This window comes from Zonotrichia leucophrys, chromosome 11, assembly GCF_028769735.1.
Source record: "Zonotrichia leucophrys gambelii isolate GWCS_2022_RI chromosome 11, RI_Zleu_2.0, whole genome shotgun sequence".
Lineage (NCBI taxonomy): Eukaryota > Metazoa > Chordata > Aves > Passeriformes > Passerellidae > Zonotrichia > Zonotrichia leucophrys.
The window spans coordinates 16,080,934-16,105,623 of record NC_088181.1 but is presented as its reverse complement, the minus strand read 5'-3'; the positions used below and the strand labels follow the sequence as shown (position 1 = coordinate 16,105,623).

The 24,690-nt window shown below is 41.0% G+C and overlaps 1 protein-coding gene across 3 annotated transcripts; it reads right to left on the bottom strand.

The window, feature by feature from the left end:
- Positions 1-1,322: 1,322 nt before the first annotated feature.
- On the bottom strand, positions 1,323-23,253 carry TDRD12 (tudor domain containing 12). 3 transcript variants are annotated; one of them, XM_064723115.1, is made up of 31 exons: positions 23,168-23,253; positions 21,713-21,762; positions 20,681-20,839; positions 20,259-20,395; positions 19,033-19,152; positions 18,397-18,452; positions 17,542-17,627; positions 16,408-16,609; positions 16,147-16,223; positions 15,810-15,868; positions 15,052-15,112; positions 14,282-14,386; positions 13,655-13,837; positions 13,063-13,216; positions 12,006-12,133; positions 11,289-11,477; positions 10,438-10,566; positions 9,534-9,651; positions 8,645-8,778; positions 8,333-8,553; positions 8,036-8,135; positions 6,689-6,876; positions 6,169-6,376; positions 5,609-5,701; positions 4,558-4,727; positions 3,783-3,883; positions 2,766-2,820; positions 2,482-2,595; positions 2,248-2,401; positions 2,088-2,154; positions 1,323-1,760 (listed from the first exon to the last, which is right to left on the bottom strand). In XM_064723115.1, exons 2-31 carry the CDS (start codon positions 21,731-21,733, stop codon positions 1,675-1,677), a joined length of 3,675 nt encoding a protein of 1,224 aa, XP_064579185.1. In that variant the 5' UTR covers positions 21,734-21,762; positions 23,168-23,253; the 3' UTR covers positions 1,323-1,674. The 3 variants fall into 3 exon arrangements, with proteins under 3 accessions (XP_064579185.1, XP_064579183.1, XP_064579184.1); XM_064723113.1 differs by having other exon boundaries at positions 22,956-23,218; XM_064723114.1 differs by having other exon boundaries at positions 21,713-21,759; positions 22,956-23,218.
- Positions 23,254-24,690: the final 1,437 nt, after the last annotated feature.

Below are 24,690 nucleotides of genomic sequence, written 5' to 3'. Positions count from 1 at the left end.
GGAGACATTAAGACCCATTTCAAAGACGTTAATGCCCATAATACCCATCCAATTATTTGTAGACACTAGGAAAGGTGTGTGCTATCTATGACATGAAAGCGTGCCACGGGACCTTGCACGCAAATAAATTCTCCGTGCTTGGTAAGCTTGGGGGTCAGCAGCTCTGTGTGAGTGGCGACATGCCGCTGTCGCGACAGGGCTAGAGCAGGGGAGGCTCAGGGAGCGCCGGCGACACATGGACCCGTTTAGCGCCAGCCCCAGCGGTGACTGAGGTCCCCGCCCGAGGACTGTGTGGCGGCCGGAGCCCCAAAGGCCCTGCCGAGCTCCGCCCCAGGACCAGCACCCCCAAAGCGGCCGTGGTCCAAAGCCAGCACCCCTCAGCCGGGCGGTGCTCCAGGCCCGGCACTCCCGAAACGGTCCGTGCTCCGGGGTCGGCACCCCCGAAGAAGGCCGAGCTCCAGGTCCCGGAACCCCGCCCGGCTCGGCAGCAGCAACGGGGCGGGCGCCGCTGCAGTACCGGACAGGACCACAGGGCGGCAGCACCCGCTTTGAGGCGCCCGACGCTTAGGCCGTTAACCCCGCAAAATCGCTGCGAAGGTTCTTTAATTACCTCAGAGGGATCTTTTCTTCTTGCAATTTCAAGCAGACTTTTTGTTAATGTATATGTACAAAAGTTGTATTTGTACTTTCAAACCTGATCAATCTAAGAAGTGTTAGCTATTTTAAACCCACATATATAATAATGAATAACGGGCTATTTTAGAATCAATTTATAATAAAAATGAGAAACCTTAGTTTTTTTCACCTCTCCCTCCTATGAAATGTCAGCCACTTTGCGGCTACAATCTTCCTTTTTTGACAGACTCTGCGTGACACCCCTTTCCTCACCTGCTCCTCCACCCTCTCACTCCCTCCCACTGCCATCACTTCCTCATTAGGGAAGGCTTCAAAACACAGGAAAATTATTTCACTGAATTCCTTAGTGCAGAACAATGTTAAAAGCTCACATATGTTCCAACATGTAACTGCACTTATGCAAGGCCCCAGGAAAGCTCTTCCTCATGAAAACGCTGATCAAAAAGTCCTTGAGGCCAGATGAGTGTTCTTAGAGTGGTGCTATTTTTTACACTGTTCCTTATAGACTGGTGCTTTGCATGCATGCATGTAGGGCTAAACCCACTTTCTGCTTTTACTTCACAGAAGAGGCCTTGTTTTTTGGAACAAAAACTAGAGGTAACTTACATCTCCTTAAATAACACACTGGAGACTGATCTACCAGCCCAAAAAAAAAAAAAATCAAAAAAGACCCCAAACACCTTACATTGTATTTAGGTATTAAATAAGTCAAAGAAGAACAGAACCAAGAGAAAGCAAACATCTGCTCCACAGCTGGTTTTTTCAAGTAGGTAATTTCTGTTGTCATCACGATGCAGAGCAAGACCAAAATTAGATTACATCAGCTCTTAAGTGTTTTTACACCAGGTACTGCTTTGCCAGTACCTCTTCTCAGGTGAAGGTTGCAATTAGGCGCAGTTAGAACCTGACTGCAACTAACATTTTTAATTAGCAATTACATGAACAAGCTGCAATTACATTAACTATCAACAATTACATCAACTGTTTAATTCACAATAATACAATTCTTCTCAGAGGGAAAAGAATTTCTCCTCCGAGTTACTCATCACTTTCTGTATCGCTGTCTTCTGAGGACTCAAACCACTCCTCAGATCCTGCAGGAGGGTAGTTCAGTTTTCCAGAACCTGCAAGTGATTAACAAGGTGTTAACTTTTATAAATCAGGAAAAAATGACCTCCAGAATAAATACTATTCAATGACCCAACCCAGCAAGCCCCAAATGCTTTTGACTACAGACTGGACCAAACACTCAGAACCACTTCTATGTGCCCTTAGTCTGTGCTGACAGAACAGTGCCCTGCTGCCTCCAGTTTGCTCTAGAGGTCCCCTCAGCTCTTTTCAGAGAATCTGAGCAACCTGCTGGAAAAAATCAGTATTTCACATGAAGGCAATGCAAAGAGAGAATGCTGATCATTTTATGTGTTATAAACACAGATTCATACAATCCTTACCAACTGTAAAAGGCGTTTCATCTTCAGACTCTTGCCAGCATTCAAAATCCAAGGACACATGAACATTCTGTTGACAAAACCAGAGTTTGAAACACCTGCTCTGATGCACAGCAAACATGCTCAGAACATTCAGTAACTCTCAAATTAATTTTCACTTCACCTTGTTCTTCAGTAATTTGCACCATGTTCCTTTCTTCTCTTTTACCAGTAAAATCACAGCCTCTGTATCCTTAACCACACATGTGGACTTCTCTGCAATTACTGACTGGTACAGCTCCAGGTCAGCCACGTAACGTTTCCCTTCTGAATAAGCACTGCAATATACAGTAAGTTTAAAAACACTAAATCCAAACAGAGACATTTTTCTGATTATACCAAAGTTTCTTAAACCTACCTGAAAGTCACCTTTTCTCTACAGAACTCACATCTACTCTCAGTTGCTCTCAGTATTTGTACCTTCAGTGTCACACTCACATCATCTTGAAACCACTTGATTGGTGGATGACAGCTGAAAGAAAGTTCATTTACTAGGTGTTTTCCAAAGCAGAAAAGCACTGAGGTTTAGCCAAGCTGTCTCACACAGAGCCAGAATTTGTCTGTGAGCAAACTCAGCCACGGGGCCTGGGCCATGCAGACCTGACACCAGCCCAACATGGGAATGAATCACTGTTTTCTTACCCCTGCTGCTGATGCACAGTAGAGTCTTCTGCTTCCTTTGTTTGAATTACATAATCTAAAAAGACATCCAAAAACATCTTTTATACTTCCTTATACTACAAAAACCAGGTATTTCCAGAATTTCCCTATACTATCACAAAAATAACTTGCTAGTAACCAAATTATTGTCTTTGTCTTTTATATTGTGTACTTCCTATCCTGAACGATTTCATGAAGTAAATAATTCAACTAAAAAATTTGATTATCAAAAACACTCTAGTTGGTGTTACAAGATTTAAAAAAACCTAACCAAACATGCTATTTTCCAGGTCAGGTAAAGGTTTTCTCCAGTTTCAAAACATTATTTGACACCTCAAACAATTCAGGGAATTAGTGGGAAGTTTCAGGAATGAAATGATTAATGGTGGTGTCAACACCACAGCTCAAAACATGGCATTAGTGTGACTATTAACAGGGGAAAAAAATCTTCTACAATAAGCACTTCAGTCTTTTTATCTGCTAGAACTTCCTTACCTTCCACCCATGTGTCAGCTGCTAGCAGGTAATCCTGTCCCCCTGCTATGCCTAAGCATTTCTAAACCTCTACTGACAGAAAAGTAAACACATCCTTGAGATTAGATGAAAAAGAAATGGGGGAGCACCATTTTCTGCCATTCTCAGTCTCGGGGAAAAAAATTACCCTGAGAACAACTTTATTTCAACTCCCTTCAATCCTGTGGCCTTGGACAGCACAGCTCTCATCCCTTCTACAGCAGAGATGTCCTGCTCACATGTTCCACTCACAGCCAAAGAATTCCAAGTGTCTCAAGGACAGAGCATTCCCCAGACAGCCACACAGAGTAGCAAGAGTCACTCTCAGCATCTCCTGACTGCTCTGGCTGACTGCAAACATCATCCACATGGTGCTGCTCTGTGTACCCAGAGCAGTCTGCAGCTGCCAGGGTGACTGTTGGGTTGGTATCAAGCACCTAACTTGAATTCACATTTGAAAACTTGTGGAAAGCACTGAAGACTTACTGCTTGGAGGAGTCACAGGACTGCTACAGCTTTCAGAAGAATTTTTCTGTATTGGTGGACTAGACACCTCCTCTAGATCAGCTGTGTCCTCTTCTGTGCTTCTGAACATAGGACAAAAGTTTTAAAAGAAAACCCACAAATGACAGTCAGCTTCACCTTACTTTGCCTTCCCCTACTTTAATCTTTGCCTTATTAACAAGGCCTGCACTGCAGTTCCCAATTTTACAACAGTAGTCTCAGGCTCAGCAGGTCTGTAAAAAAATGATCCAAGCAGCTGCATTACACACATTTCAGCACACAGCATCACAGTAAAGTTGTCTGGTCCCTAGCATTAAATGCTTTGCCAATGACATGGAGCATCCTAAAGTTCCTTTCCCAGGAGAAAGGAATAAATACAAACAGGTTGTGCCTGAGATACAAGATACTGACTGACTGGCAAGCATCCAAACCAGCTACTGAGCATCATAAATTGTGACAGAATCTAAATTCAAACTCTGTACTAACTACAGAGTTAGTAAATTAGGAATCATAGAGTTAGCAAAGTTACTAACTTCCCTGACTGCATCAAATTCTAGGTTAGTATTTCCTAGAATTAGAATTTTCTTTCCCTTGGTGTTATGGGGCTAAAGAGCAGTTAATGGGAGGTAGACACACTGCAAACACAACTGTTCCTGCATTTAAATGAACATCACTGTCAGTAATATTATTCATATTCAGTTAAATACAGTTTTTCTCTTAATAAAATAGATGCTGAAAAAAATTTGCTAATACTTACAAAGGCTCCAAGCTCTGTCCATGATCCACAACTGGCATCTGCGTGCACAGCTTCTGAATTGCTCCTACATGTTCAGGATTGTCAGTTCCCAAACCCGTTGACAGAATCTCAGACCGAATGTTGTACTCATTGACCCACATCCTCATCGTGGGGAGATGGGTAACCCCAACCTTGAATTACACAGCAAAACAAAGGGAAAGCACAGCTCTTCAATGGTCTCCCTCCAACTCAAAGCTGCTCTTTTAGTCAGATTTCAAACGTAGCCCTACTGACTTATGCCTGCAGGCAATTTGGATTTCCTGATTTTCAGACAGGAACCTCCCCATGTTCAATAGGTGATAATGGCTCCAGTAACTGGCTGTGTGCCCTAACAGAACCAGGATGGCAATTAGGTAAACAGTGCCAGCCCTGACCATGGGACAGCCATAACAAACCTCATGCACTGAAGAACTTTGAGTGCCAGACATCCTGAGAACAGCTGAGGGGGTGGGGGACACAACAAAAACCCCAAAGCCTAGAAACTGCTGAAAGGTTGAGCTACACTACATGGAAACTGAAAAGACTGACTTCCAGATAATTCTCCCTTTCCAATCCAATTTTCACTTGACTCACTCCACAAAATCAAGGAGAGTCTGCTGATGCTAATGGATGTGAAACTGTAGAACAAGAAAACTCCAAGAACAAGAGCAGCCATTTTTCCTGTTATGATCAAGGAAATGAAGGAGCAAAGTTTTGACCTTTTTTTATTTGCAGAAAAATGTAGATTAAAACCAACTACAAGGTAGTGTAAGGGCTGTAAGAGTAGAATTAAGAATTTGTAAACAAAATAAATTAAGTCTACTTCAAGAGTTGTTGGATATCAGCAAACCATCTTGGAGGATCCAAGTTTCATTATTCCAGTGGAATGTAATGAACTGCAGAACTGATTTCACAACACAAACTACTGAACACCAGTACCTCCCAAATACACTTTTTTTACTACCTTTGTGGAATAGTCCTGGACCATGTGCAGATATACTAAGACTTCCCAGTGCTGCCATTCTGTACCTACCATTGGGTCAACCCAAACTGTCCTTCCCAAGGTTTGCACCACTTTTGCATGATGAACTTTTCCTTTAATTTTGTGATTGATGTGCTCAGTCACCTAGGAAAAACAAGTTATCACAGCACTTGAGATGTATGGATACCAACACAGCTTTACAGTCACTTTAATTACAACGGAACAACAACTTCTGAGCTTAACAATGAAATGGGTATTCAACAACACAGTTTTGACTAAAACAGTAGCACACTTTAACTTAACTCTAAGTTAGAACAGTACAAGTCTTCAAGGATAATGAAAGATCACTCAAACACAGATCAATTCAGAAAGGCTACACATCCCCTGTTCCTCCCCCAGAATCCATTAAGTCCCCCGTATTATTTCAGAGAAAAATAAAAAAAGAAAATTTGCCTTCTCAGAACCTGCCCCAACTGCAGGTATTTAGTGTCAATACTAGTAAGCAATGCTGTTTGGTACCCAAGCTTACAGTTTGTAACTGTTTTCTGTAAAAAAACAGAAAGAGAAGGTAAAGAATGTAAAGGAAATACCATGCAAAACCAGCTTATTACCTTTGGATTCCATTCGACTTCATTATCTATGGGTTTTACTCTACAAACTATAATTTCCACAGCCTGAGGTGGCAGACTCTGAAACTTCACAGGCAAGTGAAGCAGCTGATCACTGTTCACTTGACTTGTCCTGCCTTCATCTATGTATTTAATTGTGACCTTACAGGCATTTTCTTCATCTTTTGCTGGAGTCTCTACCACCTGAACCCTTCATATAGCAGGAAAAGAAACAGAGAATTGTTATTCAGGTAACCAGGTGTGCAGGATATTTTTTAATACTCCTAATTTTAAAACTGATACTCCCCCAGCCCACTTCTGTAAACAAGTGCACGTGTGGGGAACCATCTTGTTAGCCATTCATGAGTATAGAGTACGCAAGAGCTTTCTAAAAGCATTATTGGCATAGCAGAGGTTTTTTTGCTGCTTTTGGGGACTTTTTCTTTACCCAACAGTCAATTTTTAAAAAATCTTTGCATAAATACATGCACATGAATCAAGTAAAAAGCCAACAAAATTCTACCTGTGGCAAACAGCTCCCTCACGTAACCCATAGAACACTGACTTCTCCACAGCATTCACAGAAATCCTGTGTCCTGGTACCTTGAAGTAATCATTCATGTCTTTAGCAACAGCTGTATATTGGTCCTTTTGTTTCCTGACTATTCGACCAAAGTACTTTGTTGCATGTACAATGAAGAGAGGCAGGATCTGAAAGGATCAAACACAACAGCAAAAAGGAGGGGTGGGTGATTTCTCAAAGCAATGAAATTTAAGTAATTTAAGTCTTTATATACAGATCACATACCTCTTTGCAGCCCCAAAAGGTGACAGATGTTGTACACACATAGTTCAGAAAACAGTGAGTTGTTATTATTCTCAATCCTAACTGGCAATAGCTCAGTCAGCAGGACAGCAATGTATGGAACAGGAGCTGTTGGTGTCAGGTGATGATATTCCACCTCAGGGAACACCCTCAGTGAACACCAGTGAGTTCTGACAATTATCTGCCAGGCTATTATTAACCACTCACACATTCTGCACCACTCCACCTCTGCTCTGAACGCTCCCCAGCCTTACAGGGAGAACTGACTGCTTTTTGTGCACCAAAAGGACTTAAATAAAAGCCTACAAACACACAGCTGTGCACACCAATGTGTAAAATGCTGCTGTGAGAGCACCTCAGATAAAGCTCAAAGGGAGCTGGAGACACAAACTGTTACTGGGATATGAACAATCACTGTAGCAAAGTCAACCCTGTAGCCATGAAGGTTTCATGGATGTGGAACTACTGAAAAAGAAGTCTAACTAAACCAGCACCCTACAGCAAAAATCTTCTGAAGCACTGATATTTCTGAAGGAAATAACTCAAATGTTCTACCTACAAGACAGGAGCTCCCCACTTCTCGGGCATACTATAAATGAAAATACATTCTCTAACCCCAAGGCCAGAAAATGCTCAGTTTTCAGCCAGTTTGCACAAACGTGTCAGCTAAGAAAAAATCCTTCCACTTCAACTTCTCCTCACTCCCACAGATTACTCTGTTTCCTCTACAAGAAATGTAAGTTTCTATAAACTTTCATCCTCATTAATCTTGATATACAGTCTCAAATTATAAAAGGAATGAATACAAAGAACTCAAGTCATCTTCCCACAAAATGTCAATCCTCAACACAGGAAAAAAACCTGAGGTAAACTCAGAATTGCCTACAAAACACAACACAAAGAACATCTGGCACACTGATTTATGCAAGGAAGAGTACATTAATCCTACTGCAGAAAGGCTAATGGAATAAAAAAATAAAAGTAACATGCTAAGTAGCTGTTTAAGACCTTTTTCTCTTGGTACCAAAGGCCAAGGCAACTTACTGTCACACGTTCAGGTGTTTCTATCATTTCAGCTGCAATATTCTGAGCCATGTCTACTGATAAATTAATTTGATGACGATCTGGACACTCTGTTCTGTTCCTGCATTTAAAAAAAACACAAGTTTAGAAAAAAGCTCTCTGCTTTCAGTTGTAAACTACCGTTAAGTGACTTGCAACAGGCAACAGAAAAAAAATCAGGAGCAAAACCTGTTTTAGATAAAAGCATCCAACAGGAAAATTCACCAAGGAATCAGCAGCAAGCATCACTGAGGGCACAAAACACTGACACTTCCTTACCTGCAAATCCCAAATGTTTTCAGAGAAGCACACAGGGGTCTTGAAAATTTCTCATCTTCCTCAGATTCCTGCACCCTGGCAGTCAAATCATAGAGCTCTTCTGGAATTTCAGCTTCTGCACGCTTTAAGTAGTAGAAAATCTCAGGTGCATGACAGGAACTGTTCTCTGTCAGCAGAATGACTGACTTTGCCTTCATGTCTTCCTGATCTACAGCAGAATCCTAGAAATAATGAGAAATATTTTGGGAAAACATTTATGCATTCATCAGTAATAACCCAAAGTAGCACCACCCAGTCAAGGTTCACCCAAACCTTTATTCCAGGGCAGAAGTTGTCACTCAAGCTTTGCAGACGCTGCCCGAAGACTGCTGCAGATGGGAAACTGAAATGGATCACCCAAGCTGCATCTGTGATTCCCAAGGAGGGCAGGCAGTCATCTGTTAAAACTAAGGACATGTTTTACACAGATATGTAACTCTAATAACTCAAACATGGGAAGCATCACATCACATACACCACAGCTGATTTCCTTCTCCCAGCTGGAAGATGGATTTTTCCCCAATACATTCCTATAAGGGTTTTTATTTCCCCAGTCAATAAATCTCATCAGCATATGGCAGACACAGCATTTCATGCCAAGCTCACAGAATTCTCCATTTTCTGTCAGCACCACAGAATGCAGAGCATTGAGCACCACGCAGTAATTCACAGGAGTAAGACAGGAGACAGCTGAAATACTGCAGGAGTTCTCACAGCTATGTGCAGAGCTAAGTCCACCTTCTTGTTTTTATGTAGCATAAAGAACAAATTGAGTTTGAAAATGGATAAAGGCCTTTGTTAGTGCAAAAAAATTGAAAAATAACCCTAATGGAACTTACAGAAAATTATTACAATAAATCTTTGTAGTTTGGAAATTATTTCAGACTTTGTATCTCCTCTGTAGCAGAGAAAATTGTAAAATACTGGAAAATCTTTGAAAACATTGGTAGTTCTTTAAACTAAGCAGGGAACGTAATAACAGGAGAAATGGAAAAAAACCCAAAAAACCCAAAGCCCTGTAGCATTAAGAAGTAAACAGAGAACTGGCAAGAGTTCACAGGGATCTGCTCCTGTGGAAGTGTGAGATAACCCAGTGTAAGTGCTTGGTGCAGATCTCAGCTCTGCATTAAGATACAATCCCAACCAGACAGAGAATCCTCACCTAACACAGCAGGAGTGCCAGAACTGTGCATTTTTCTCCACCTCTCCAAGACACACTCAGCATTACACTTGCTCTCTTTATGCTTTTTCAAGGAAACTATTGAGTTGCTCTTCAGTGCCTGCACGGCAAAGTAACAAGTTATGCATTCCTGCAATGCTGCAGTACTTGCTCCAATCAAATCTAAGAGGCAGCATCTCTTACTAGAATTTAGCACATCTTACTGTAGAGATACAATGAAAGAACTAATGAAATTTAGGTTGCTTATATGAAAAAGGTTCATTAATTTCTTGTGTAAAAAGAAAACGACAAGCTCACATTCTCATGTTTAATACATTAGACAGACATTTAAGAAAATAAAAATGTCAAGCTTTTCCCCTCCTTAATGTGTTCTGATTTCATTATCTAACAACATGCAGATTCATGTTTCAGTCTCTCAGAACAAGTACCCTTCATCACGTGAACCCCTGAAATATTTTCATGGGCCATGTAAAAGATTTGAAGTTGGTCTGCAAAGAATTCTTGTCCAACAAGAATCACTATTAACAGATTCAATCCTATTTTAACATTAACAAGCACTTTTTTTGAAGTGGTGGCAGGGTTGGTTTTGATACGTTTGAACCCTCAAATATTCAAGGGAAATGTGTTAGAAATAGAGATTTGCTTCCAGTAACAATCACCAAAGAATAAACATTCCAGATGCACCAATATTTACATCAGAAATGAATCCTTTAAGTATCACATGATCTATGTCAGCTATTTGCTGACAGTCAGTCTGGGGTTACTTTTAGCAGGCATGATTAACTTCCAAATTCACATCCCACCTTTATTCTCAGAAGCCAAGATATTTTAATTTGTTACCAACTTAAAAAAAACTCTGCTTATCTAAGTTTAAATACTTTCTTACCTTATGAATCATCTCTACTTCAGTTACTGAGTCAGTGAAGACCAGCACTTTCTGAAGATTCCTCTGGGTAAAATCCAAGATTTTGAGTAACTCAGCAGTTCTGCTGCTGCTTATGCAGGGCTGCACCACCTAAAAGCAAACACAGAACAGAGCTGCTAATTCATATAACCCATACATATTTTACTGTGTAATTCTTCCTAATCCTAACCTTGATGCATACACACACTGACACTTTCAGTTCTGCTCAATCATTAAGGTTTCTCACTAAAACTTTTGTGTTTTGAGTTTCCTTACATGTTATGGCTATCTACTTTTGGAGATTTCCCAACATTCAAAAGCCACAAATGATACCATGCTGAGACATGCTGTAATTCAAATCAAACTTAAACCATTTTGTGTTATTCCTCAGGGCTATACCACATTGACTGGAAACTAAATTAAAAAGATACCTAAGAATACATAATAGGCCTTCTAGAAATGTGAGGTCAAGAGTTTGGTATTGTGTGAAAGCAGCAAACCAAATGCTTTACTTGATCTGCCTTGGCACTCCTTAACTTGTAGTTCTGCCAGCCACAGCTAACAACTGCAAAAACATTCTGGTCAAGAACTGTACTGTTTGCAAATACATCTCAAATTTAGACCCATTTGCACTAACCACAAAATAGTCAAGGGACTGTGTGCATTTCAGTCCTATAAAAGAAAGCAAGAGACCTCCAGCTTGTTCAGTGACTCACCTGCACATGATTTCTAACTTCAGCTCACACTGGGAGGCAGCACTGCAGCACCACCTGCTTCCAATAAACCAGCACCAGCCACATATCCAAGCAGTGACACATTTTCCAAAGTTTTACCTGTTGCACATTTCCAAAGATGGCAGCTTCCTCAATAAGAGTTATCACAATGTGAGGATCATTCATGAACTCCTTTATCAAGGGTGTGATATGTTTATTCCACTGAGTTCCCACAGCAATGATCTGATGTGGCAGATTCCCCCGTGGCCGAGCAGTGGCCTTCTTGTAAAAATCCAGTATGGTAAACACCTAGGAAGGAAAGAGATTTTTTTTTCTCTCCTCTCATAATATTCCAGCAAAACCAGAAAAAAAACCAGAGTTTGAGAACATTGTTTTTCCCAATCACAAAGCCACTACCACAGCAAACTGCAAGTCTCATCCCTCAAAAGAACAGTTTGGTATGTACACTTTTATCCTATTCTCTGCATGACTTCTGAAGCAAAAGAAAGCAACAGGACAGCATATCCATGTGCATGCACGATTCTGTCCAGAGAAGATGGAAATCTCAGGAAAAATATCTGTTGAAATCTCTAATATAAAAAGCCTAGACAAAGATCTGAGAGGGCAGAGACATTCAGCAAAAACCAGGTGGTAACTAGAAGACAAGCCCGACCTGCCAACACAGTAATTTGCAAATACAAAAATAAAAAGTAAAATAAAAAAAGGGGTTCACAATAAACCCACTTCCAGGATTTTTTTTCCTCAGTGTGTGCAACTGTTCCAGACTCATGCACAACTGGAACAGCATTTTGCCAAGGGGCTGTGTAAGGCATTTACCTGTTCAGAAGTGTCAGAAAACAGCACCTCGATCTCATCAAGAACAAGATGGCAAAGCCTACACAAGAACCCAGTGTTGTGTTCCAGCAGTCTCAGGAGGTTGTATGGTGTAGTCACTACTACTTCACCTACAAGGTGGAGGGAAAGACTGTTACTGTTAACTTACCACTTGGAAGAGTATTACTGTGACAACAAAGGACATGGCAGCTTTATTAAGAATGGTCACATTTGTATTTCAGATTCATCGTCTCAAAACTGGGGAGTTCATACTTTTCTACTCCTGCAAGTTTTCTAAGACATGAGTTTGTGAGGCTCTGATATTTTTAAATCCAGTGAAATGTCTGAAGGTTAGCAAGTCTACAAAGCAGGATGGCATCTCATTTTCCAGTAAGGTACTGGAAGTAGAGGTAAAACCTTCAGAACCAAATAGCCAGAAAGGAAATATTTATAAATATATGCAAGAGCAATTTCAGGGAAGTTCAGTTTCAACAGTAGAATAAAGCACACACTGTAGCTGGTACCTATCTACACATAGAAATAAAACCACACAAACCTCCACTGGTGCAATTACACCAACAGCTCTGCTGCTTACAGGCCTGAATTCACCCACCAGGCTCAAGCAGAACAATGGATGAAAAAATACCAACTACTGAAATGGGGTTTTACACAATTCTTCATAGTTCTATCCACAGTTCTTATTCTCTTGGCACAACAAAAGCCACTTTTGAAAATGCAGGTATTAAACAAAGGCACCAAACCAGAACACACCTAAATATTTTAAGTATATATATCTAAGTACAATATATCTAAGCAGGGCAAGTCTCCCAACAGCTTTTTCATTATTTTTATGCTGCTTCTCTGTGGAGCACCCTCCGCATGCTACTGAGTTAGACACAATAAATGCTCAGTACTTTGTGTAACAGCAAATTGTAAACCACCATTTAAACAAGTAAATCGAGAACCTGAGAAGGAGAAATTGTTCCTTCACATGCTCCTGCAATTAAGGCAGCCCACACTGCCTTCAGGCATAACAAAGATGATGACAAAGTGTTCTTACAGCCTCGGATTTCCATTTGGCTGGCTGCTTCCTTGTTCTGCCCGAGGGTTATCAGCACTGGATGAAGGTGTCTGCAGCCCTTCCTGTACGTTTTCAGCAGGTCAAAAACAAGCTGTGCCTTCTTCCATCCAGGACATAAAACCAGTGCTAGTGGCTATATACACAGGTACAAAAATTGACAACATTAGTTAGACAGAAATACAGAACCTTAAGAATCTTGTCTTACTAGGGTTGTACTGGGCCATTTTCAGAGGTCCCTTACAACCTCAGTAATTCTATGATCTAACAGAAGCTAGAAAATGCATTGTAGTATTTGAAACAGCTAATACCAATTTTAGTTTAATAAGTACATACTACTCATGCAGAAACAAAGCTCCATTGTGTATTTAAGTGCCAGGGCATGAACCACTTGCTGGGGATTGCTTTAAAACTAAGTTTGGGACTTGCCCCATTTACAGAGTCCACCCAAGGCCTCTAAGCAGAGGCCTTACAGAAACTGGCAGGCATCATGAAGATACACTAAGAGGACATTAATGTATACATTCCAAATATTCAGACTAGTAACAGGTTCTCTGGTCCAATATATACATACCCCACTCATGTTTGGCAAGGCTTGGTAGTGATTTTCCTGCAGCAGGGTAAGAACTGGTGGAATATATAACAAGGGATCATTTCCCTGATGGGAGATGGCAACGACATCACATCCCCCAGCTGCTGCTGGCCAACAGTAGGACTGGGTGAAGGTAGGGCCTGAAAACTTGTTACAAGCAAGTTCCTACAGAAACAGAAATCAAGAATTTCACACTAAATTAGTGTACTTGAACAACAACAAAACAAGACAAAGTTTAACAAGTGATTTAAAAGCTTTTGACCCATTACATAAGAAATGTCCTTGACAGGTAATATGAAAAACCATCTTCTGGGCTCAGCTGTTACATTACTGTTTTAAAACTTAAATCCACTTGTAGCAGTGGCTAATATACTAGTGGCTATATATATATATATATATATATATATATAATATAGCAGTGGCTAATAATTTCACACAGAAAAAATGTGTGAAATTCTTATAGCATTTCTCCAAAGCTTCATTTATTCAACCATATAAACCTTGTACATTACTCTATCAAACTGAGGTATTACTGTAGTATTTACTATGGTAATTTGAGGTATGACACTTGTCTTAAAAAGATAATCAATGTAGTATCATCACCTCTACCTTTTTCAGACCATCAGAAAGTGGTGCTGCTTCCAAAACTGATGATGGTTCAATTTTCTTGCTCAGGAACACAAAGTCTTTTTCTTTCCCAACATCTTGTAAACTCTGAAACCATGAGACAAATAGATCATAATGGCAATACTTACCAAAAGGGGTTTAGCTTACACAAAACTCAGAAGCACTCACTGTATTTTAAAAAAAAGGAATTTTGATGTAAATTAATCAAATTCTAAATTAATTTTAAACATGATTTGTACATACTGCTAGGTTACACAGACCAAGGGCGAGATAAAAACTTGCTATTGCTATTTATAAAGGAAGAAAGATGGTCTTAACTGTCTTAAACCCCTCAAGAGATGCAGTGGCTACTCTGTGTACAGCTGGCACTCAGTCCCACAGGAGCAGCCCGAGGCAGGGGCAGCAGTCACAGTGCAGATGGCAGCTTCTCTCCATCATTCCCTCACTCTTCTCTGCGCCAAAGCAGGTCCCTCCACAGACTGCAATCCCTTCAGAAACACCTGCATGGAGCTCCCTCTACTCCTCTGACCCTGGCATTGACTGTTTCTCACACTTTTTTGTTCTGTTCCCTGTGTTTTTGCCCTTTCTCAAATGCAGGGAGGCATCCCCAACTCGGCTGGCTCAGCTCTGGCCTGCAGAGGCCAATGCAGGAGCAGTCAGCCCCTGACCTCCTCCCACAAACACCCAATGCTACCAAAACCAAAATGTTTGCAGCACAAGACAAATTAAATAAAAGTTAATGTTTGAAATACCTGTTTTTCATCTTCAACTGTATGTGTCTGAAGGGAACTGGAATTCAAGAACTGTGGAATCCTGAGAAACAGAGATATTAAAAACAACATAAATTCAAAAGAAAAACATCATTTATAAATACCACCACTACTTCCCAAGTGTCATGAGGCAATTCACTTCAAGTATTTCTGACATATCTATGCCAATGAGAAAAATCCTCAATACAAAAGCAGAAATCAAAACACACCCCCTGGAAGGCAAAATTTAGTAAAAATAATCTTTCAGAATCTTTTCAAAATTAAATTCCCAGACATTAGAAGAAAAATTGATTGAACTGTAGAAAAAAAAGGCTTCTTAAAGTTCCAAAACATAGAACAACTCATCTTTGCATCAGCTAGAAACTGACAGAAGAAATATTCCTGAGATTTCCTTCATATGCATCAACTGACCTGCAGCACAGTGGAAGCACTGCACAAACTGATCCACTCTTATTTCATTAAATCCAAAAACTTTATAAATCACACCAAAAATAAAATAAAGCAAATTAACACACTTAGTGTGCAGAATAATACCTCCTCACCACACCCTTGTTGTCAAGCTGCTGTTTAGAAATAACTGGTATTTTTCCAGGGTAACTCCTTCCCCAAAAGCACATGTATGGAGATTCCCTTTCCCTCTCTGCCCTTTAGAGGCCCAAGAACAGTAACTGCAAACACACAACAGCTCCCAAATGTCTGATGACAGAATCATTCTGAATATTTAACAAACTGCACCACACCTCTCTGTCTGAACTGCTTTATCTTCCTTGGAAGGCAAATCTGGCACCGTGCTGACCACCTAGGAAGGAAACACATTTTAAGCACTAAAATACTGTTCAAAAGTAATATTTAAAACACAAAGTTGAAAGTGTTTTTCTCACGTGGGATTCTCCAAATATTTTGCAGCATTCTTTTCCAAATTCAAAGTTGCTTTGATTAAGGCAACAATGTTGATGAAACAAGCTTCAGGAAACCATCTAAAAACAACAAGCTGGGTGACTACAGCATTTCTAATGTGGCCTATGTATGTTTATGTTGGCTTGCATTTCACAATTCATTACAAAATGTAATACTTACAGGCACTGTACTGTCATTTAGATCTGTGCGTAATGTTTGGGATGGCTTTTTAGGAACAGAATTACAGCCAGCAAGACCTAAAAAGGTAAATAAAATGGAGATAACCATTTCTGATTATCTGAACACATAAAAAGCCAGAGATGGACACCACATGTCCCAGCCACTGGGATCCAACCCAAGACAGGACATTCCCATTCCCCACATGCAAATAAACACACCAAGTGCTGCATGTCGGACTGTCCCCCCAACCGTGGGTCCCACCTGGCCCAAGATGTGGTGACACCTCCTCCCCAAAGGGCAGTTTTGGCCTGGCAAGAAACGTAGGACCAACAAACTCCACTGGAACACCCTCAGCATTTAAGGACAGTTCATCATCAGAATCATCTGAGGAACTCCCTGCAGTCCCTTCATCTTCCTTGTAATGAGCAAAGTGCTTGGCAACCAGATCATCATTAACACAGATCTATAAAAAAACCCAAACAAGATCTTTTTTATTCAGTGTCAACAAGCAGTAAGCTACACCAACACACATTTGTTTAAAATTTATGTGAAGATTTAAACAAAAGCAGTACTTTTAAATATGATTAAAAAACCCAAAAAATCCAACTAAACAGAACCCCAGATATAAGAAGTACCAGTGAATGCTTTCTGTCAAATACTAGGTCTAAAAAAAAGCCAAGTCCTATCTTCATGTATGTTCTTTCAACAGGTGTTAATTACTGAGCTCCAGATTTCTGGCCAAAATTATGTACTGAATTAGCTGTTTCTATGAGCCCTGAAAGAACCCTCTGATCCAGTGAAGCTTCTGTTTCTTTTAGATTCAGCATACATCAAAATCTGGCAGAAAAAAAAGGCAGTATTAGGCCTAAAACAACTCCTATCTACTATACAGCTGTGTAACTCTGGCAGTACCTACAGCAGAGACTTCACACAAGTGACACATTTTGGCAAGTGGAACTGGACTTGGTAATTTTTCCAGCTCCGGGAGGACTCCTCTGTATGCAAGAGTGTGAAATTTTATTTATTTTTACAGTATTATGCAGCTGCCTTATTGAAATATCTTCAAACATGATACCACAAGATGTACACCAAATAACGCATATAGTTATCCACTTAAATACCGGCTGGACTTTACTTGCTTGTCAATAGTGAAAAAGAAAAAAAGTTAATGAAGAGAAAAATACAAGTTCTGCCTCTTGGAATTTCTCCAGAGAAATGAACAATGTACATGAACAGCATGTAATGCTTACAATGAACAGCATGTAATGAAAACCTCTAACAAATTAATGATTTAGCTTCTACTGTATCTGAAAAAAACACACAAGCCAAGCTTTCCAGTCTTGAACTAATAGCAAACTACACACTAATAGTGTTGGCAATATAAAAGTATCTTACCTTTTCATCTTTTATAGTCACAAAAAGGAACACCTCTAACACTTTATCTTCTACTGTCTGTATTGTGGCTTTAACCTCGGTAGCCTCTAAATGCAGTAACAAACACAAGAAAAAAAGATTAAACCCCTATCACACTGTCAGCATTCTTCACTTGGACTGACACGGGCAAAATCAGGCATCACAATTAAAAATATATAACACTTGTTATTGCACCTAAGTGAAATGAGGAATTTAACAATAAAAACTTAAAAGCTCCAAAAAGGAACTCATCCTTAGTCTTTGGAGGAGGATTGAGAGCTGAAACACATGAACAACCTCTTGAGACAAACCACTCTTAGTTCTACACTGAAAGTCTTGGTTTGCTCTTGGGCTCTGTCAGTCTGGGGCACCAGCACATGCTTTCCAAGGGTGACATTTCCTTTTCTTGAAAGAAGTTGTATTTGCACATCTGACAGCTTTGTTACACTTCATGTGGGCAAACACACCTAATCCAAGTCCTGAAGCACCTCTGCACATGCAGGACAGCTGTGATGCACATTCAGTCTCATGCTGAATACACAAAATGGTTCCAATCTTCAAAACCAATGTGACATGAATGCTCCCTCAGTTAGCCTAATCTAGCCTAAACACAATTTAAGTACCAAAATTCATGCAGCATGAAGCCCAGAATACCCAAAATACAGCTCCAGAAGTACTTGTGCCTTAGTCACGCCATACTTAGGCAGCTCCTTTCTTACTGTTTTTAACAAACAGCATTTGTAAATATAATCAAGTATACTCAAGTATAATGGACTTGTACACCAGCACTGTATTTCCCTAACAACTGATTTTTCCCAAAACTGAAGTGCTATTTACCTTCAAGAAGCTTTCGAAAATGCTGAATGGCAGCAGTATCCCATCTTTTGGCTGGTCTAGGAAAATAAACACAACCAGTTTTTTCAGATTATCAAACATGAAAACAGTAATTAAAAAAAATTCTATATTAGCACAAAGCTCTAAATCATAAAAATTCTTATGAAGTGCACAGCTACACAAATCAGCAGAATCTGATTACTCAGCACATCACTTTAGTTTGGTAATATTGTTCCAGTTCACCAGTATTATGAACTGATCAAAATTAAAAGACGTTTTGTCAAGGTATCATAGTGCACCAAATATAAGATATGAAGAAATCACAGAATCATTTAGGTTGGAAAAAAACCCCAGGATCACTAACTCAGCACCACTCAACAATGTCCCTTAGTGCCACATCTATACACCTGTTAAATCCCTCCAGGGTTGGTGACTCCACCAGTACCCTGGGGAGCTTTGTCCTCTCAGCTGGAAGAGAGTTGATTTTTCTCTTTGTAGCTGGTACAGTTCTGTGTTCTACGTTTACTATGAGAATACTGTGGGTTTCCCCTTGAAATATAATCCCTCCTAAAAAATTCTCCACTGAACCCTCACACTTCAGAAATGCACAAACAGAAGGTATTTCCTAGCTCTCCTTACCCTATTTTGGCAGTGTTTTCACAGTAGTCAATATGCAGTGTCAGAGGCTTCGTGCAGTGCAGCCGACACTTCTTTGCTCTGTGTGGGATCTTTGCAAATGCTCCTGGTAAAACTCGAATGCTGCAAAACAAAGTGGAAATTATCTCATTTTACAGGGCAGAATTTCTTCTCCAGAAGTCACTGGTCTCACAAACCACCTCCTGTTACCCTGAATTTAACAACACAGTTCTTCCAGGAGTTTGGATCCCACTGGCTCCCACCTTGATACCACTGTCTTACTCTAAGAGGTGCCATCAGGACCAACTGGTGAACAGGACTGCACTTCTATTCATTTAGTATCAATACACATCCCAGTAACCTGGAATCTTTCTGATCCTTTGCCACTGCAGTTTCAAGTCTTCTTGCTACTCATCTTCTAAGCATCTTCATGGTATTTTACCCATTATCAAGTTGTTTCCAACAAAACAACAGTTGTTTTTCAACAAATCAACACTCAACTTAAAACATTATTTATTTTAAAATACTTTAAGTAAGTTCTAATTTTGTGCAATACTACCAAAACTAATTTGGTGAAGTTTCTTGTGCTCCAAGTTGCATATTTTAATAGACAAACTTTAAGAGCTGGACTAGCTTGCTCTGAAACACAAGAATATATTTTTCAAGATGTTAAAAACACAAGGTTTTACACTCATTTCATCAAGCACTCAGAACCTGTGAAAAACTCACCTTTTTTTGACACCATGACAACACAAACTGTCAGCTCTTAGTAAACAAGCTGTTCAACTGCAGTGGGAAAACCTCCCTATATTTCTGTTTAGACCTCAAAAGCTGTTGCAGTAAGTGAAACCCTGCTTCTGCAGATGGTTTTTATGCCCAAACTTCATTGGCCACGGTATTTTTTTTTTTGCACATAACAAATTATTAAATAAGAAGAGAATATAAAGGTACGTTTTAACCAGCAATCACACATCTCAATCACAAAAGACTGACACTTCTATTCTAAATCTTTAAAAAAGCAAAACCTAAAATGGAAAGCATCTTTATCACAAAATAAGGACTGGTTTGCACTTAGTGTATCATGTGGTGAGCAGCTGCTTGTGGACACAACCTACACCTCAATTAAACCAAACCATTAACTAAATAAATATTAACAGCAGCTGTATCTACTTACAAATTTATTACATGTGATGTATTAAAAAATACATGACAATAACTAAAACACTCACCTCTTTGATGGAACATAGCAGTACTTGGCATAATCCACGAGGAAACAGCTGAGCTGGTAACCATCTGCCTGGCACCACACTGACTGCACCAGAGCCCTGCACCAGCACTTCAGCTCCTCACTGAAAACCACATAAACCTGAGCACAGACAAAGAACAAGACAGCAGCTTCTTTCACATAGCCCCAGTAACACTCAAAGGCAAGGACACAGTATTTATTACACAGCCTTCCATTTTCTTTGCAAAATGCAAACTTTATAGCTCACAGTAAGAAGGCTTACAGATGAGAAAACACAACTCACAGAGATGCTATATCTGGTTTTGTGTGTAAAATTCAAAAAAACCCAAACCAACATATACTTGATTCTTCACCACCAAACAGATTCAAATAATAGATTATTTCTATCTAGAGCAATGATCTTACCTGGCCTTTTTTAATCTCCTCTTCTTTTACTTCATCTGTACCTTTGTAAGAGGTATAAAACTGTTCCATTTCAGCATTCAGGTTTTCATACACAGTTTCACCGACTACACCAGGCACAGGTTCTCTCACAGCAATCCAAAAGCAACTTGGATCCTCAGCCTGGGCCAAGGAGCAGAGAACACATACTACTGACTTTTAAGAATATCTGAGCAGATGTAAAAATAAAACTTGATTTTCACAGGGCATCTTCAAAATTATGGTGACTGACACTGAGATACAGAATGTTAATACGTGAAACATCTTTCACCTTCACAGCATTAGTTCGTGAAATGGCTTCTCAGCTTCCAACTTTCTTGAGCACTGCAACAAACACCATGGGGGGGTCTACAAGGGAGCAGCATTATCTAAAAAGTTGGTTAAACCAAACAGTGGAAAAAGTGCAAAGACAAAGGTTTTTACTTCCATATGAAGTCCTCAGGCCTGGAGAATATTAGAGTGGGAAATCCCATCTATTATGCCTACTGCTGTTGCTTGTCTGTTTTGAGAAGCAGAATTTCTATGTAGAGGTAATACAGGTATTTGGAGAGGCCTGGAGGCACTCTCACGGACATGGTGAGATCCATGTTGGGAGAAAGATCAAAGCTCAGAGATCATAAAAAGCACAGGGGAGCTCACAGGGTTCCTGATGAATCCTGCTGGGATGGGATGGGCTGAGCCGCCAGTGTCCACCTGGGTGTGCCCCAGATCCTCCAGTTAAACATATTTTCGTTATTTCAGCTGTGGTTTTATGGTTTTTCTGGCTGCCTGCCCGTGTTAATTCACACACCAACTCACGCATTTCACAATAAAAACAATAAAAATAAGACCTTAGAAAATGACAAAGTACATATAACCCAAATATGACTCCACAAGTGCAAAGAAATGCTGGTGAATGGAAATGCACAGGCAACTTTTTTGTAATTGTGACCTCAAGAAATTCACATGGAAACAGAAATCAATCCTTTAGATTAAAAAAAAAAACAAACAACATACCTTTAATACTATGACTTCCATGTTTATCTCCTGTGTCTCTCTTATCACTACTGTAAAAGAAAACATTTGATGAACCATTCTGATCCCCACCATTTTTTCAAAGCCTATTTGAAGATCACACACCTAAAGCAAACCTATAAATTTTTACTACTTATCTCAGAATTAATAGTTTTAGCAATTTATTGTTTATGATTTACATGTTTCAAAGCGTTCAAACCAGCTTTCTTAGTGAGGGACCATGTTAAAGCCTAATTAGGATTTACCGTCCATGCTGCATTTCTTCCATTCAAAGGCCAGCAGAAATAGCCTGATCACAGACAAGTGCTTTTACAACCTACCTACACAATCAAATGAGCAGGAACACCAGAAGAGAATATTTACAACTTTAAAAAAATCCCTCAGCCTAATACAAAAGAGGAATCCAAAACTTAGCGAACAAGTTTAATATCACAGATTTTTATCAGCATTTCACACTACATCTGTCTGCAGTGGTACATACCAGACCGAGGAGTTACAACAGAATAATGAAACTTCCAGCAAATAACTGGCAATTCATTTTGGCACAAACCAAAACATCGTGGAATCACATCGTGGTATCATCACAGCAGGGTCTAGCTTACAACTTACACGGATTTACAATTAAAGCAGATGCCTAATTAAATATTTCAGAAAAGGAAAGTGAATACACTGTCCTTCCATTTCCAAAACTACTGCTGAACAAGCCAGAACCCAGCAGCAACAGCGCTACCCTAAGGTGACGCACGGCGACAAGCTGTAAGGGACAGCAGTGACCATTCCCATTTAACATGACAATGGAAGAGCTGAAACGAGTGCTGAAGCATCACCCAAGATCGCTTAACACAAACAAAGCTCCTGAGTTAGGCACTTGTTTCTTACCCTGCACCGTTATACTGCACCAAGAGATTATCAGCGCTGCCTTCGATATTAAAGTAGACTTTTCTTTCAGCAGTAACACGCGAAGGCCATAAATAACTTCAGCTGAAGTCTCAGGTTCATTAGTGCAAGCCCACTAAATGGCCGATGAACGCAGCAGGTTGGAAACACAGCCACACACAGGATCAGCTCTCCCAGCCCGCTCCAAGTAACATTCCCGCTTTGTTAAGAACCGAGGAGGGAAACAAACGCTTGCTAAAATCCCACACCTACCACTAGACAGTATTTAACCTGTAAAAATGCTGTACATCACTAAACCTCTCGCCCCACCTGCTGCACTAACACAGACCTAGGGAAGGAAGAAGGAGCCTTTCAGCCATCCCGGAGTGCGCAGACACTCCCGGACACACAGCCCTTTATCCCTCTGCCAGCCGAGCTCCACCGAGCGACGAACAGCGCCTTTAGAAACACCTTCTTCGCTTTACTCCCAATTCCCAGTCCCCATTTCCCTCTGTCCTGCCACAGCTCCACGCTGCTTCCCGTAGGAACAAGCCCACTGACCTCGCTCTCCAGCACTGTGCGGCTCCGCACGCCGCACAGCCGCCCACTCCCGGCGGAACCTTCCAGAATACGCAGCGCTCCCGCCCCCAGAGCCGCCCCGGGGCGGGTCGGAGGCCAGAACCGCCCATCCCCGGCTCCATGGGCCGCCCTGCCGCACTGCTGCCCGCGGAACCTTCCAGAACCCCCCAGCACTCCCGGCTCCCAGAGCCGCCCCGGGGCGGGTCGGAGCCCAGAACAGCCCATCCCTGGCTCCATGAGCCGCCCGCGGAACCTTCCAGAACCCGCAGCGCTCCCGCCCCCAGCACCGCCCCGGGGCGGGTCAGAGCCCAGAACAGCCCATCCCTGGCTCCACAGACCGCCCTACCGCCCACTCCCCGCGGAACCTTCCAGAACCCGCAGCGCTCCCGCCCCCAGCGCCGCCCCGGGGCGGGTCAGAGCCCAGAGCAGCCCCAGAGCCCGGAACAGCCCACCCCTGGCCCCCCAGGCCCGGGTTGTGTCCAATGGCACTGCCAACTATTCCCGGCTGTAAAAAACACCAGAAACGCTGCGGGAAATCTCACAAAGCACAGGGAAGTCCGTCGTCTTGCTTTTTGTATAAAATGGGAACCAAACTCATAATGAAAGAATAAAAACCTTTGTTACTGCAAGCAACTTGAAATCAAGAATATTCTACTGGGATTTGAGGGAAATTATTACAATGAACCTTTGGGATTTGGAATTTATTTCAGGCTTAAAGTCTCTGTAGCAGAGGCAATGGTGAAATAGTGGTAGTTCTTTGGAAACACTGGCAGTTCTTAACTAATGCAGGGACAACAACCACAGGAAAAAAGGAAAACACAAAACAGGCGTAGCACCAAGAAGTAAATGGACAACTGGAAAGAGTTCATAGGGATCTGCCCCTCTTGAAGTGGTGAAATAACTTAGTGTAAGTCCTTGGTGTAGTTCTTAGCTCTGCAGGAAGACATAACCCCAGCCAGACAGGGAGAGCCCTCACCTAACACAAGTGCCAAAAGTGCATTTTTTTACACATCTGGCATCACCCCTGCATGCCTCCCCTGCCCACATTCCCATATCCACACTCCTGCTGTGCTCGAGTGCTAAATGATTTCTTTATCAAAAACATTTTCTCATAAAAGTAAACTGGTAGAATAACCATGAGGCAGAACAATAAAAGAAATCCTTTGTGTATTTCAATTTGTCATCTCGAGGGATATGGTCCAGATGAATAAAGTGCATTTCCTAGGAGAGCGCACTGTCACTTGTTGAAGGCATTACTGAATGAGAACTCCTGGAAACTGACTGCCCTTGGGGATAAAGGAGGAGGAGAGAAGAGAGCTGGCAGCTCTTTAAGCATCTTTTCCTTGAAGCACAAAAACTCTTTGATTCTCATGTGTAAGAAATCAGGCAGGAGACCAAAGAAGCAGAATAAGACCCTTCTGGTCTGACTGGAGAGCAAGAAAGAAATGTACTGGCACTGGAAGCAGGGATACATATCCATAGGAGAGAATATAGGGATGGTGCTT